At 59.4% G+C, this 15,415-nt stretch overlaps 4 protein-coding genes across 5 annotated transcripts in view; 3 read left to right on the forward strand and 1 right to left on the reverse strand.

The window, feature by feature from the left end:
- Positions 1-341: 341 nt before the first annotated feature.
- On the forward strand, positions 342-5,851 carry CORO1A (coronin 1A). Of its 2 annotated transcripts, none has more exons than XM_007452781.1 (11): positions 342-516; positions 2,058-2,256; positions 3,415-3,537; positions 3,628-3,757; positions 3,845-4,029; positions 4,177-4,296; positions 4,496-4,600; positions 4,714-4,859; positions 4,970-5,027; positions 5,121-5,336; positions 5,638-5,851. In XM_007452781.1, the coding sequence occupies exons 2-11, from the start codon at positions 2,059-2,061 to the stop codon at positions 5,740-5,742; spliced, it is 1,386 nt and encodes a 461-aa protein (XP_007452843.1). In that variant the 5' UTR covers positions 342-516; position 2,058; the 3' UTR covers positions 5,743-5,851. The 2 variants fall into 2 exon arrangements, with proteins under 2 accessions (XP_007452843.1, XP_007452844.1); XM_007452782.1 differs by lacking the exon at positions 342-516 and adding an exon at positions 1,428-1,582.
- Positions 5,852-7,960: 2,109 nt separating this feature from the next.
- BOLA2B (bolA family member 2B) lies at positions 7,961-8,809 on the reverse strand. The gene is given in 5 exon segments (XM_007472058.1): positions 7,961-8,060; positions 8,360-8,457; positions 8,549-8,679; positions 8,682-8,772; positions 8,774-8,809. Coding segments are annotated over 5 exon segments (456 nt in total).
- An 11-nt stretch (positions 8,810-8,820) lies between these two features.
- Positions 8,821-11,720, forward strand: SLX1A (structure-specific endonuclease subunit SLX1A). Its single transcript, XM_007452783.1, has 6 exons — positions 8,821-9,256; positions 9,797-9,848; positions 9,941-10,270; positions 11,134-11,261; positions 11,424-11,511; positions 11,593-11,720. The coding sequence occupies exons 1-6, from the start codon at positions 9,069-9,071 to the stop codon at positions 11,620-11,622; spliced, it is 816 nt and encodes a 271-aa protein (XP_007452845.1). The 5' UTR covers positions 8,821-9,068; the 3' UTR covers positions 11,623-11,720.
- A 1,927-nt stretch (positions 11,721-13,647) lies between these two features.
- The window catches only part of LOC103076803 (sulfotransferase 1A1), a 2,946-nt gene continuing 1,178 nt past the window's right edge, over positions 13,648-15,415 (forward strand). Inside the window, exons 1-5 of the mRNA XM_007452784.1 lie at positions 13,648-13,804; positions 13,911-14,036; positions 14,126-14,223; positions 14,731-14,857; positions 14,964-15,058. Of these exons, the coding sequence (XP_007452846.1) occupies positions 13,657-13,804; positions 13,911-14,036; positions 14,126-14,223; positions 14,731-14,857; positions 14,964-15,058 (594 nt within the window). The 5' untranslated portion in view covers positions 13,648-13,656. The remainder of the gene's footprint in view (positions 13,805-13,910; positions 14,037-14,125; positions 14,224-14,730; positions 14,858-14,963; positions 15,059-15,415) is intronic.

Genomic DNA, 15,415 nt, shown 5'->3' on the forward strand with positions numbered 1-15,415 from the left:
CGGTGGGGGAAGAGATGGCAGCATAGCCTTAGCTGGGGCGGGGGGTTGGGGGGGGGCTGTACCAAGGCCCGCTGGGAGGACTGACGGGCCCTTTTATGAATGCCAGGCGAAGGATGGCGAGTAGGCTGGGGGTGGGCTGAAGGAGGGAAGAAGGAACGGGTATTTTTTACATTTTGACATTAAAAAGTGCAGATCAGATTGTCAGCGACTGGCCAGCAGCATCTGTTTTGGTTTGGAATTGGCAGCTAAGGCGCTGAGCTTCTCCGCGGAAGGAGGGGAGGGGAGGCGAGGCTGCGGGCTGGTGGGGCGAGGCGGCGCCTCTGCGGAGGGAAGGGCTCTCCCCTTTAAGAGCTCCGCCCAAAGGGGCGCTGCCACCGCTAAGGAGGCGGGCGCCGCCGCTTCTCATTCATTGTCTTGACAAGAGCATCCTCAGCCGGCAGTCGCAGGCTCCTCCAGCTGCTTCCTCCTCCTCCTCTCCCTCCTCCGTCTGGAGGGTCACTCATCTCTCAGCAGCAGGTAAGGCTGGAACCCGGGGACGGGACTCGGCATCGCTGCCCTGGGCCACCTGTGGGGCAGGCGGGAGCCTGGCAGAAGCCCTCTGCGGGGGCCGACAGACTGTCAGAGCGAGCTGGCTCGGAGGCGGGGACAGAGCCCGTTCACGCCCCGCGTGGCAGGACTCGCCTGCGGTGTGGGTGCGCGGAGGAGGGTCCGTCTGCGTGTCTGAGAGCTCCGGGAGCGGGCGAGGGTGAGGGACCACCGCAACCAAGATGGAGGTGGGGGAGCCCGGGGGTCAGGACACGCGCCGACCGGGCTCTCCCTAGAATGGGAGTCTTTGGGGTGGCAGTCGGGGGCAGGGTGGGGTGAGCCCAGCAGCTGCCCTGAGCTTGGAGACAGGAAGGGGTTGAGAGCAAAACAAGAAAAGACCAAGTTCCCCTTTCCGTGGTTTCCGGGCCTGGTACCTGCGGTGGGGAAGGAGGTGGGGTGGACGATGGCTTCCTGTCTCCCAACCTCCGATTTGCGGCTCCCCTCTCCCCAGACCCAGGCTTCCCATCTGGGATGGATCCCCTGCCCCCAGACTGCTTCTCCTCACGCAAGCTCCTCACCTGCTTTCCAGGCGGGTGGACCCCGGAGCCTCCTGGAGAGTCATGGGATGGGCGAGGCTGGCCTGAGCCCCCAGTGAGAAGGGCTAGGCCTGAAGGGGGGGCAAAAGGGTGAAGCTGGGGCCGTGGAGGAGAGGCCTTGGGGGGGCCCTGGAGCCTGGGGAGCCAGAGGCAGGCCCCTTGGCTTCGCTGTCACCCAGCCCGGGGCGGGAAACCATCCTAGGTGGACCTCCGAGAAGTGGGTGCCGGCCTCTCCCTTCCTGTGGATAGTTCCACTGGGGCTGGAGAAGGCACTAAAGGGCACCTGCTTAAGCAGAGGCGAGAAGCAGAGGTGCATGGAGGAGGAGATGCTGGGACCCGAGCCATCCGCTTGTTTCTGGTGCCCAGAGGCCTGCTGGGGAAGCCCTCCTGCCACTGAGGACGTGCCTCCCAGGCAAACCTACACGCTGCTTCCCTCAGCATGTCCAACCCAGGGCCTGGAGGTGGGGACGGCCCCTGCCTTTAGGCAGCTTCTTATGTGGGTGTGAGGGTGTGAGGTCTGGACACTGAGGCTGAGAGAACCCACCCTCCAAGCTGTTGCACTGAGGCCCCGGAGTGTGACCCGTCAGAGAGGAAAGGCTCTGTGTCCGTCAGCCATTCTGTGGTCAAATCGGCACTAGGTGCTACCCCACATCAGGCTCTGCTGGGGAGGCTGAGGGTACAGAAGCCAGGCCTGGGGCGGGTTGAGAAGGTGGGCCTTGCAGGTTAGCCAGGGGTGAGGAGGTGTGGGCAAGGCGAGTGTGAGCGTAGCAGGATGTCAGTTACAGAGGGGAGTGGCAAGGAGCCAGGGAGACATGCTGGGCAAGTTAGCTGAGACCATGGCTGCCAGGCTGAGGAGTGTTCTGGGGGAGATGGGGGCCACTGTAAGGTCAGAGTTGACCTGAAGGGAGAAAAGCCCTCCACCTGTGTGCCTTCCAGGATGAGCCGGCAGGTGGTCCGTTCCAGCAAGTTCCGCCACGTGTTTGGACAGCCGGCCAAGGCTGACCAGTGCTATGAGGATGTGCGCGTCTCACAGAACACCTGGGACAGTGGCTTCTGCTCTGTCAACCCCAAGTTCGTGGCCCTGATCTGTGAGGCCAGTGGGGGAGGGGCCTTCCTGGTGCTGCCTCTGGGCAAGGTGAGCCCCTGGAACCCTGGGGGGGGCCTCTGGTCATCTAGTGGCCCCCTGGGGGTCCTGATGAGGTGATTGACTATCCCCAAGCCTTCCCAGGCCGCAGTGTTGTCTGTAAAATTGAGCTGAGCCAGATGAACCTTATGCTTCCTTCAGCTCCTACATGCAGTGGTCGGATGGAAGCTAAAGCTCAGCGGGGAGATGACACGGGAAGGGACGTACAGTGAGTCCTGCAGACCCAGGGCCAGGCCTCCCAATTCTCATCCTGGACCCTTCTCCCCTCGGGAGCACGAAGAGGGCTGGGATGGAGTCTGGGCAGGCCCAGCAGTGCTCTTAGGGTTTGGAGGGACCTTTCAGAGCCCTTGGGAATGCAGCAAGCTCTGGCTCCCAGGTCACAGGCAGGGGTGATGTAAGAGACCCTCTCAGCTCCCCCAACCCGGCCTCCGTCAGATCTTGCCTTCCTAGCCCTGTTGTCTGCTGACCCCACCCCCAGCACACTCCTGTGCTCTTGGGTGGTGAGACAGGAAGGGGAGACAGGCCCTCAGTTGTTACCTTAAAAGGGCTGATGGAAACAAGAGAAGAGGAAGTGGTTGTCGGGGTGAGAGCTGGGCCCGCTCTTCACACAGGAAGCCCTGCTGCAGCAGCTGTCCCCGGAAGAGCCCATTTCCAAACCTCTGCTCCTGCTGGGGGGCCGGTTATGACAGACTTCCCCATCCCTGTCCTTTTGGAAGGACCCATCCCTACAGCCCCATCATTCACACACACTTCCCTGGGGAACTCCAGCCCCAGTATAACTAGCCCCCACCAGCCTGTCCCATGCCCAGGGCCCTGACCTGTCTTCCCATGGGGGCCTCACCTGGGGAAGCTGGGGTGGGAGTACCGGGCCGCGGGGCATGGATGAGAAACTGAGCTAGAGATGGCAGGAACTTGGCAAGGCTCTGACGGCAAGGCAGGACCAGCCCCATGTGCCCATCCTGCGCTACTGAGTTGCCCAGACACCTCTGGGGCTGGGGCAGAGGCCCAAACCCTCCCACCCCAGGCCCCGCTCTGCCTCCCAGGGACCTCACAGCTTTTCTCTCTGTGCCTCGTGGAGGGGAGTAGGGAGGTTGGATTGGGTTTGGAGGGCAAAAGCACCTCCCTCAGAGGCCCTGCTGTGTCCTCTAGACTGGACGTGTGGACAAGAACGTGCCTATGGTCTGTGGCCACACGGCCCCAGTGCTGGACATTGCCTGGTGCCCGCACAATGATAATGTCATTGCCAGTGGCTCCGAGGACTGCACAGTCATGGTGAGTGTGGGGACACAGGGGCCAGGAGGGGGCTCCAGCACTGGAGCTGACGTTTGGAGCCTCCAAGACTCACTCACCGCTTCTCTGCAGGTGTGGGAGATCCCTGATGGGGGCCTCATGCTGCCCCTGCGGGAGCCTGTTGTCACCCTGGAGGGCCACACCAAGCGCGTGGGCATTGTGGCCTGGCACCCCACGGCTCAGAATGTGCTTCTCAGTGCAGGTGCCCGGGGGGAGAAGCAGGGAGGGCTGGTCCCCTGACAGCGAGGGTGGGAGGCTCATGGCTTCTGATACTGGGGGCATCGCCCAGGTTGCGACAATGTGATCCTGGTGTGGGACGTGGGCACGGGGGCGGCCATGCTGACACTGGGCTCGGACGTGCACCCGGACACAATCTACAGCGTGGACTGGAGCCGAGATGGCGCCCTCATCTGTACCTCCTGCCGCGACAAGCGATTCCGCATCATTGAGCCCCGCAAAGGCACCATTGTAGCTGTGAGTTGCCTTGACCCTTGACCCTGAGAGCTTTGCCCCTCCTACCCACCACCAAACAGGCCCCTAGATGCTACCCACTCCCAGCTGGGGCCTGGCCCTTACGGGGTGCGTGCGGATGCCTGACCGGTCCCCTCCCTTTCCTTCCAGGAGAAGGACCGTCCCCACGAGGGGACCCGGCCTGTGCGTGCCGTGTTTGTGTCAGATGGAAACATCCTGACCACAGGTTTCAGCCGTATGAGTGAGCGGCAGGTGGCGCTGTGGGACACGGTGAGTGCCCGGAGGGGAACAGGCTTAGTCCCAGCCCAGCCAAGCGTCTAACTGGAAGGCCATGGCCTCGGTTTACCCACTGTGAGATGGGGTTTTCCGCTGGTTGGTCTATGAGCCCCCCACCCCACTCCTCCATCACTGGACTACACCTGGGCCTGACGTGGCCCAGCTCATTATAACCCCCTGCCCGTCTCTACAGAAGCACCTGGAGGAGCCGCTGTCCCTGCAGGAACTGGACACGAGCAGTGGTGTCCTGCTGCCCTTCTTTGACCCTGACACCAACATTGTCTACCTCTGTGGCAAGGTGGCCCAGTTGGGCAGGGGGTCGGGGGAGCAAGGTGGGCAGGGGGACTGGGAAAGGACCACAGCTGGAGGCATCTGCCCGTGCTGATCCTCCCTTGCATCCACCACCTGCAGGGTGACAGCTCTATCCGGTACTTCGAGATCACTTCCGAGGCCCCATTCCTGCACTATCTTTCCATGTTCAGTTCCAAGGAGTCCCAGCGTGGCATGGGCTACATGCCCAAACGTGGTCTGGAGGTGAACAAGTGTGAGATTGCCAGGTAACTGCCCCTGCCCCTGCCTATGCTCCTTGGGCAATGCCGACCGCACGCCGAGCTTCAGTCCCAGCCTAGCCATGCTGTGGGTGCTGATCGCCTTCCTGTTTCCACAGATTCTACAAGCTGCACGAGCGGAGGTGTGAGCCCATCGCCATGACGGTGCCTAGAAAGGTGATACTCCAGTGTCCCTCCCCAGGCTCTCGGAGTGGCGGGTGGTGGTGTGGCCCAAGCACTTTCTTAACCAGCCTTGGCCTTGCCCCACAGTCGGACCTGTTCCAGGAGGACCTGTACCCGCCCACTGCAGGGCCTGATGCTGCCCTCACAGCTGAGGAGTGGCTAGGGGGTCGGGATGCCGGGCCCCTCCTCATTTCCCTCAAGGATGGCTACGTGCCCCCAAAGAGCCGGGAGCTGAGGATCAACCGGGGCCTGGACACTGGGCGCAAGAGGATGGCACCTGAGGCCAGTGGCGTTCCCAGTTCGGTGAGAGGCAGATGGGAGCCCGGGAATCAGGACAGGAAGATGGGGTAGGGCAGGGGCTGCTATTGATGTGGTCATTGACCCAGTGGAAAGAGGCTGGCATTTGGGGCAGCCCAAACTCACAATGTTGGGGATCCTTTGGGGGCTGGGAGTGGATAATCCTGAGGCCTCAGAAAACAGGTTTCAGGCTTACAGGCCTGCAGCTCTCTGGCTGAGAGACAGAAGGGCCCAAGCCCTGGGGCTCGTGGGAGGAGGCCTAGTGGCCAGGGAGGAGCTGGGCCTGATGCAGCCCTGGATCCCCCAGGATGCCGTATCCCGGTTGGAGGAAGAGATGAGGAAGCTCCAGGCCACGGTACAGGAGCTACAGAAACGCCTGGATAGGCTGGAGGAGACAGTCCAGGCCAAGTAGAGGACCACCAGCTGAGGCCAACGGCATCGCCTCCCTCCCTTCTACTCCCACTCCTCAGGCCACAGTGGCAGATAAGAAAATACTAATAAAATGGCTTTATTTTCTGGTACCTCTCAGACTCCAGTGACTGGTCACCAGATGCTGGGTCTGCTGAACTGACCTGCACTTGAGCTTCCCCCTCCATAGCCTTGATGAGCTTGACCCATGGCAGGGGCGGGCTGGGGAGATGCCTCTGAATGCCCTACACCACAGACAGGAACAGGCCTTTGCGGGTGGGAGCCATCCTGTGCTGATGTGGGTTGGGAGCCTGCTCTGTTTTCCAGCTGGTAGGTCGAAGCTGCTCAGGGATCTAGCCTGGAGCCTCGGTCATTCTGTTTACCCCAAATCTGCCTTTGCTAGTCAACCACAACACCAGCTTGCATGCAGCTGTCCTGACACTGCTGCTTGCTTGTGGGGAAAATGAAGCAACCAGCACTTACATGACATCTTTCAAACTGTAAGCCCGAGGGATCAAAATAAGGGGTCCTTTTGTAAGAAGAAAGCTTAGAATCAAAGCAATAGGCCCTGACCCTAGTTTACAAGCGAGGAAACTGAGGCTGAGAGCAGGAGCTGGGCTTACTGAGGGACAGATCCCGAGTCAAGATGCAAGTCTCCCCTTCTAGTTCAGAGCCTTCCCTGCACCGCGTGGCTGCCTCTTGAACCTTGTCTGTGGCTTCCACCTGGGTCTGGCCTCAATCTGTCAAGCCCTATCAAGGGGGGACTCGGAAATGGGTTTCCGATGGCCAACTTAGCAGGTGATCCCCCCTGAGCTGGGACACAGGACTGTTGGGGATGGGTGTCCTGGCCACAGCAGGGCTTTGTTCATCCTGCTGGGACCACAGCAAAGACTAAATGTCCCCTTTGAACCCCCATTCCCCTTTGGCATCCCGTACAAATGTCCCTGTCTGCCCATTTGGGTCTCAATCTCTATGTAAACCATGTGACCCTGGGCAAGTCACTTCTCTCCAGGCCTCAGTTGGTCATCTATAGAATGGGGAGGGATTCCACCACAGCTCTGTGAACCCAGGGGGTGGATCCAATCAGGGGTGTGGTACAGAGAGGAGGAGACCATCTGGAGCCTGGGCCTCAGCCTCCCACACAAAGGGATGATGGGCCCTCCTAGTGAAGCAGACTTGTGGGTAGTCACTAGTTCTCCTGGCCCAGGGAAACGGAAAAAAGTTCAGGGAAGGATCCCTGGAACTCAGAAGGGTTAGCCCCTACTCACCATGATTTCCAGCTTCCTCTGAGAGAAACAAGAGAGGGAGATGGGGGTGGGGGTGGTGGTAATTTAGGGGCCAAGAAACCGGCCTTGAAAACAGGAAAACAGGGTGGGTGGGATGGTTGAAATCTGCAATTTCTCACCCCCAAAGAGCTCTGGCCCCAATTAGCACACTTTCTATTCCTCCTGGGTCTCAGGGCCCTCATCTATGCAAGGCCTAATCAACTCTGGCACCTGTGTCGACTCTAGGGCATCACATGCCCCAATTTTGTGGCTCTGGTTGGCCTTACTTTCCTGCTGTAACCCTATGCCCATCCCACCCCTCCATTCCTGAAAAACCTCACCAGCTCTCCAGGGTCAGCTGTGGCCACATCACGCCCAGGGCCAAACGGTCACTGGACATTCTCCAGGGGCCAGAAAACACTGGCATTCCAGGTGTTGGGAAGCCCCTGCTGGGGTACCAGGTCCCTGAGGCTGTGAAGGGCTTGGGGAACCAACAGGGGAAGTGTGGAATCTTCTATAATGCCTCTGACATTGGGATGATATTAGGGAGAGGGAGAGGTTTGTTAAACTGCCCAGGGCCCTAAAACCCCGAGCACTTCTCATCTATGCATCTTGAAGGAGGACAGAGCAGGAACCCCCAGCAATGGTCAATGAATGGGTGGGTCGGGTGGGTAGTGGCCGAACCCCTAGGGGGTCCACCAAGGATTACAAAGAAGACCTGTGAGGCCCACCCTGGAAGGGACTTTAAGAACTGAACTTTCACTTTATAAGTGGGGACACGAAGGCCTCTGTGTGGAGAGAGACTTGCCCAAAGTAAAACAATGGAGAGTGGAGGGCAGGGAGAAGCCAGGCCCTAGACCCGGCCTCTGCACACCTCCCACCCTCCTACACACAACACACACCGACACAGAAGCTGGGCCTGACTCATAATTTAATAGATGTGCAGGTCCGGGTCCCTTATTTCTGCTGTTCACGGGTCCACTGCTCTGGAGTCAGGGTTTTCTGCTCAAAGGCATGGATGTGCAGGAGCTCTTCTGCTAGGCAAGTGTTCACAAGCCTGAGAGAGAGATGGGGTTAGAAAACGGCAGGCTGGGGCCTGAGTCGCAGACCCCGAAGCTAAGGTGAGCCGGGAGACTGGAGGTGTCCCCCAGGTTGTAGTCCCCGGAACCTGGCAACAAGAGAGGTAGAGGGCTGAAGTCTCAATATTTGAAGCAGAGGCCATGAAGGCGGGATCGCTGGGGTCGTGATCTGCAGTGCTGGGCCGCATTGGTGGGGGTGAGTTAGGTTTCGGGGAGCGGCCGGGGATGTGGTCCTGGAGCTGGGGCCGCGCTGAATGAGGTGTTCCTGGGGTCTCACCGGTGTCTCTGAAGCAGCGGCTTCCCCTCGAACTTGGCCGACACCACGAGGACTCGGAAGCTAGACGCGCAACGGTTGGGAGTCGTGTCCTCCACCTCCTATAGGGCAGAATGGGGTGGATGGTGCCAAGCCCGCCCCTCAGGAGCCCTGTTCCCCTCGCTGGGCGAGTGTCCACGCCGCTCAACTCACCACGTGTTCCGCCTCCAGGTCCCGCTGCAGCTTCTCCCGGAGGTACTCGGCGCTGAGTTCCATTGTGGCAGCCCAACGGGGGCGACGGCCCAGCGGGGACAGTAGCCCTCCTCGGACCCCTGCCACACTGCTTCCGCCCTTACTAGGGCCACTTCCGTTGAGGTCTCTACTTCCGCCCTTACTAAGGCGTCAATAAACACAGCACTTCCGCCCTCTTGCAAGCGCAGTTTTCCAATGGTCTCCGGTTTCTGCACCTACCATCACTCAGCCAATCAGAGTCTGCATAAGGCCTCAGCGGACGCTAATTGGTACCCGCCGCCTGCACAGCAGCCCGGGTTCTGCGCCCCGGTTTGGACACCCTAGCTCCAGCTAGTAGAGGGTGCACGAACCTGCATTGCTGTGGCCTCTAGGGTACCTCGGGATTGCCCCCAAGCGCTTTTTCCGAGACAAGCATCTTGCGTCCCTGGCAACCCAGCTCTCCCCGGGGTCACAGGCCAGAGCAATCAACCCCCAAGTTCCGATGGGCCCCACAGGGGGCGCGGCGAGGCCCGGGCGCTTCTTCGGCGTCTACCTGCTCTACTGCCTGAACCCTCGGCACCGGGGCCGCGTCTACGTAGGGTTCACGGTCAACCCTGCTCGTCGGGTGCAGCAGCACAACGGGGGCCGCAAAAAAGGCGGGGCCTGGCGGACCAGTGGACGCGGGCCCTGGTAAGAGGCGGCGGGTCACTGTCAGGAGGAGGGCTTCTAGGAGGAGGCCGGAGCCGGCTGAGGGGAGACCCGCCGAGAGGGGCGCGGCCGGCGTGGGGGCTGAAAAACAGGGCTGCAGGCGGGGTCCTAGTGACGAGGGCGGGACTATCGCGGGGGAGAAGGGGTAGTGGGGAGGCGGAGCCCTGTGAGTCTGGGCTATGGGTCTCAGAGGAGGGGGTTGGGTGGGAAGGGGATTGATGATCTAGGTTTGGTCCACCGACAGGGGGCTTGGTGAACAAGGTTGGGTTGGAATAGAGAAAGCCTGGAAGGGAGAGGAACTGAGGAGGGCTGTTAAATACCTGTGACTGGAGGCGGAGCCTGAGGTTAGCAGGTGCGAGGGGACATACCTCCATGAAGGGGGCGGAGCCTCGTGGGCTAGGCTTGAAGCCGGGTGTGACTCCCCTCCGGGTAGGACCGGAGGCGCATCATGGCGAGGGGATTCGGTTTGACACGGGGAGGGGCGAGGGGCTCACAGGCCGCGCCCCTCATTCTCTTCCCCAGGGAGATGGTGCTCATCGTACACGGCTTCCCCTCCGCAGTGGCCGCCCTTCGGGTAAGAAAAGAGACGGGGGTGCCGGGCGGACGGGGGCTAGGGCTTAGGGCCTTCCCCGGGCGGCCCTGAAGCTCAGTACTCCCCGCTTGCAGTTCGAGTGGGCCTGGCAGCACCCGCAGGCCTCGCGCCGCTTGGCGCACGTGGGTCCGCGCCTGCGCGGTGAGGCAGCCTTCGCCTTTCACCTGCGCGTGCTGGCTCACATGCTGCGCGCGCCGCCCTGGGCGCGCCTTCCACTCACCTTGCGCTGGCTGCGCGCCGACTTCCGCCAGGATCTTTGCCCGCCGCCGCCGCCTCACGTGCCGCTGGCCTTCGGGCCTCCGCCGCCCCGGGCCTCAGCCCCGAGGCGCCGCGCGGCTGACACCGAGTCCGAGCTGGAGCATGACGCCGAGACCCGCTGCACCCTGTGCGCTTGCGTGCTCCAGGTAAGACTCTCCACCTGCTCTCCGGGTCAGGGCGGTCTAGGGTTCAGTGGACTCAAGATCAAGCTGTTTCTTGAGGGACTGGGCAGCCCATTGACACCCTTTGGCCAGTCTGCCCCCATCTCGAAAACGGGGATCATAGTGCTTGCGGCCATTCCTCGACGCCAGTATTCTCCTTTCAGGGCCTTTGCCCTTTCCCTTTGACTGAAAGGTTCTTCCCTAGACCTCACGTCTTGATAAAATGCCACCTTTCCTCCGTGAGGTCTTCCTTGGCTTTCCATCTGAAATTGCCACTCTTTCTTGTACACTTCCCTGGCTTCCTTTAACACTTATTATTGTCTGACATACTGTATATTTTATTTACCTTGTTATCAGTTTCTACCCCCACCCCATTCTAAACTCTGCTGGGGCATTTAGTTCCTTTTCACTACTGTAGAACAGGGTCTAGTGCAGAGCAGATTGCCAATAAATATTTAATAAATTAATTGAGATGATGAGTCTGGCTTCTACTGAGCCCTCAGTGAATGTAAGTTGAGCTCTTGCCATTCAAAGATTAAGTGACCTGCCTGAGATTGCTCAGCCTTTAAGGAACTCTAGGTCTGGCTGCCCTGCCGTGGTGTTATGTAATCGCTGCTAACACTCAGAGAAAACTGGCCAGCTTAGTCCCTGTGAGCCAGTATTTTAACGTCTCCGTGCCTCAGTTTCCTCATCTATAAAATACAAATAGTAGTATCAAGAGCGTATGTCTCATAAGGTGGTTTTATGTAAAGTCTTGGAACAGTGTCTAGTCCATAGAAATTCTTCACCATTGCTAGCTACATCATTACTCCCCATTTTCTCTCTTACCTGCCTGCCACCTCTGACAGGATGGAGAAGACCCCCTGTGTTGCCCCCACCCTGGCTGCTCCCTGAGGGCCCATGTGATCTGCCTGGCAGAGGAGTTCCTGCAGGAGGAGCCAGGGCAGCTTCTGCCCATAGAGGGCCAATGCCCTGGGTGAGTCCAGCACCCCTACTCCAGCCTGGTTTAGCTCTGGGAAGACGGTGCCCAGTTGTCCAAGTCCAGGCCTGGGGTAGTCCTCATCTTAGCACCCAGGTCCTGGCCTGGAGGAGGCTTGTGATTCTGACTCTTATCTCCTACCAACCGCACCCCTGGTAGCTGTAAGAACTCACTGCTGTGGGGAGACCTGATCTGGCTGTGCCGGATGGGCACCGAGGAGGAAGAGGAGGACTCGGAATTAGAAGAGGTGAGAGGTGGCTTGGGCCCCAGCCTCACTACCCCACCCCATCTCCTGGGCTGCCTTTCACCAACCCTCTTGTCTCCACAGGAACACTGGACCGACATGCTGGAGATCTGATCCTCAGCGTCCCCAACCTCTGCCCACTCCTTTTCTGTGCCACCCCCTGTGGGTCTGGGCAGTTTTTACTTGAGTACAATAAAAAGTCTGAGTTAAGGTACCTTCTGGTGTTTGCTCTGGGGTGGGAGAGTGGGGTAGGAGGCAGAGACCCTGCCAGTCACTGGGGCCTGAGGGGGACAGAGTGGGGAACGGCCACTGGCCCCAGCACGGACCAGCCTCTGAAGTCACATGGTCCTTTGAGGGCTTGGGAGACTCACACCCTGCACACAGAGCCCACCCACCTCCGGTGCCCAGCTTGACTCCAGACTTTAATCCAAACAGTAAGGACAAAGGCCGAGGAGGAGAGGGGGAATGCTGTCCCCCCATGGGGTCCTGTGGCTCTCTAAGCCCCAACTCCTCATCTCTGTCTGCAGAGCCTTGTTCAAACCCACAGAAAAAAAAGCACCTTCTGGGGGCTGTTGTTTTACCAACCATGAGTGAGGCTCCGTGCTGTCCCACGGGAGCTGCCTTCCCACGGGAGCCATGGAGCTGGGGCTCACTCCCAGGGTTATTCGACTTAAGCATTCTGGCTCTTTCCTATCCTTTGCTGCCTCAAAAAGAGCCTGCCCTGCTCGGCTCTGCCGCAAACCCCATGACCCGGCCCACGCACGTCCCTCTGGACTGGCCTCGTGGTCAGAGCCACAAGTTCCTGGAACAATGTTTGGGCTGCTGGGGGCCTGTGGGCTGCCTTCCATATGAACCCTTGGCCTCTTCAAGACTGGCCGGGAGCCAGCAGGAGGGTGAGTGTCCCACGTTTCCCTTCCACTCCTCTGCCCTTTCTAGACTGGGTCCATTAGGTAAAGCTGTCTTTTGGCCCCCTTTTCAGGGGTGGAGTTTAGAGGGCAGGTCAGGAGCCAGGATTACAGCTCGAAACACCAAAAAACAAAAAAGGAAACTATTGCACCCTTGTGTCTAGTTTTAGTCTTCTATTTTCTATACACTAAACCTACATCTTAGGTTTTCAGGCCGGGCTAAGCTTGATTCCAGCTGGGCACTGAGCAGGGTAGCACAGAGGGGCCCTCCCACCCCGAACTTCACCCTTTCCTTCCTGGACAACAGCCAAGTCCCAGTGCTGGCTCCAGATCCCTCCCACTTTGGACCTACAAGACCTTCAGCTCAGAGAGCAGTTCTGCCCTCACCATACCACACCCGTTCTAAGTTCTAAGCCGCAGCACGCAGACGTCAGGAGGCCAAGATCCAGAGAAGTCAGGTGAGAGGAGGTGGTGGGCCGGCTGGGCTGGATCTCCCTCAGCTTGCGCTGCTGGCTCTTAGCTGGGTCGCTTGAGCTTTCTGCTCCAGCTTCTCACACCCTGCCCGTTCCCCGTGGATTGCCCATCTCAATCTACAGCCTGGCCTGAATAATCCCCCTCCTCCTCCCTCCCCTCCCCCTCCTCCAGTGAGTCATCAGTTTTGCCCATTCACATACCAGATTCCGGCTCCCCAAACAGTTGCTCAATTGGCTGTGTTTTTCTCCAAGCTGGGGAGGGTAGCTGGGCAAGCGGGGTCTCAGGCCCAACTGGCCTTTTTGGAGTTTTCCAACATATGTGAGGGGCAAGGAGGGGAGCTGAAGGAGAGGACGTCAGGGAGGAGCCCACCAGGATTAGGCCCGGAGGCAAAGCAGGAAGAGAAAGCAAGCTGAGGGCTGGCAGGAAGTTCAGATAGGCAGGACCTAGAGTGGGTTTTCTCAAGTGCACAATGGAATCCCCTGGAGAGCTTCCAAAAAACTATCTGGGTCCCATCCCCAGAGAGTGTTTTAATTGGTTTGGGATTTTAAAAGCTTTGCAGGCAAATAAAAATGAGCCTGGGTGTGACCCATTGCGCATGAGCACTGTATCTGGCTTTGAATCCCAGCCCCACCAGTCACTAGCTCTGTGAGTGTGGGCAAGTGGTTCCCTCAGCCTCAGTTTCCTTACCTTAAAGCAAGAATTCAACAGCTGGCACCACTGTGATATTGTTAAGGGAAGGAAGCTACACTCTGGACCCTGACGTGGCAGCATGGAGCTGGTCCAGGACACCTCCCGCCCGCCACTGGAGTACATGAAGGGGATCCCTCTCATCAAGTACTTTGCAGAGGGACTGGGGCCGCTGCAGAGCTTCCAAGCCTGGCCCAATGACCTGCTCATCAGCACCTACCCCAAATCTGGTAGGTGATGAGGGCACCAATGCCGCTTCTGGGCTTCAGTCCCCACCTTGGGCCGGGAGGGGCGTGCCCTCAGCCCTGCTCATCTCCCATTTCCCTCTCTCTCCAGGCACCACCTGGGTAAGCGAGATCCTGGACCTGATCTACCAGGGTGGCGACCTGGAGAAGTGTCAAAGAGCCCCCATCTTCGTCCGGGTGCCCTTCCTTGAGTTCAGGGTCCCTGGCCTTCCCACAGGTATGTGGCGGGGTGCTGGGGGCAAGCATAGCGGAAGGAGGTAGGACGCGGGCTCCAGCTCAGCTGGCTTTTCCCTACCTACGGCTTAGGTGCTGAGCTTCTGGAAGATACACCAGCCCCACGGCTGATCAAGACACACTTGCCCCTGGCTCTGCTTCCTCCGACCCTGCTGGATCAGAAGGTCAAGGTGAATGGCAGAGGAAGCCAGGGAAGGAGGCTTCTGGGTCCATCCCAGCTTTGGCCCTACCTTCTGGGGAGGTCTCACCTCCTCCAGCCTGGTCTCATCTTAAGGGAGGCGGGGGGCATCTGCCTGACGGCTCTAGTGGGGTCAGAAAATCTGGTGAAAAGGAGACTCCTCTGTGCAGAGTCGGGCTCACAGGCCCGTGGAAGAGGGGCTGGTGGGAATCCAGCATGCCTTGTTCCAAATTCAGGCAGAGTGGCATTGAGGGGATTAGATTAGTATAAAATATGGTTTCAGGGAGCAGCCCAGAGTTCGGCATCAGAGCAGGGTTCAAGCCCCAGCTCAGTCTCGCCCACACCATGGGACTGCAAGTGAGTCAGCCTCTAGACCCGTTTCTCCCTCAGCCAAACTGAGAGAACCTCCCTGGCAAGGATGCTGTGAAGGGTGGGACACCTAGTGCCCAGTGTGCTGTGTGGTGATGGTGCTGGGGTGGGGGGTTGTCTGCCCCTCCAGGTGGTCTACGTTGCCCGCAACGCAAAGGATGTGGCCGTCTCCTATTACCATTTCTACCGCATGGCCAAGGTGCACCCTGACCCTGGCACCTGGGACAGCTTTCTGGAGAAGTTCATGGCTGGGGAAGGTGGGGCTGACTCTGGAGGAAGGAAAGGGGGCGGGGTGGAGCTGAGGGGCACCAGCTATAACTTATGCCAACCTCTGTGTCCATGCCCCCCTGCCCTTTTCCCCAGTGTCCTACGGGTCCTGGTACCAGCACGTGCAGGAGTGGTGGGAGCTGAGTCACACCCACCCTGTTCTCTACCTCTTCTATGAGGACATAAAGCAGGTGAGACCGCCTGCTTCTGTGTTCCTCCACGTCACACGCAGAGAGGCAGGAACCTCACGGCGACCTGCCAAGGCCCTCTCAGCCCCCCTCCCCTATGACAGCCCACAGCCCAGTCCTCCTGGATCCCCTCCGCAGTACTGAGCAGCAGTGCCCCCTTGCAGCAGCGCCCTGTATAGCTCTTATCTCCTAGCACTCGAGTCAGCAACACGTGCACTCATCCATCAGCTAGTTACTGCTGTTGCTTCTCCTGGGGCCACGGTTATGAAAGAGGACTGTCCCTCCTCTCATCCAGCAGGAACCAGACATCTGTAATAAAGGACCACAGGGCAGAAGGCAATCAAACCTGCCCTAGGGAAA

The sequence above is a fragment of the Lipotes vexillifer genome, unplaced genomic scaffold (genome assembly GCF_000442215.2).
Source record: "Lipotes vexillifer unplaced genomic scaffold, Lipotes_vexillifer_v1.1 scaffold426, whole genome shotgun sequence".
Classification (NCBI taxonomy): Eukaryota; Metazoa; Chordata; class Mammalia; order Artiodactyla; family Lipotidae; genus Lipotes; species Lipotes vexillifer.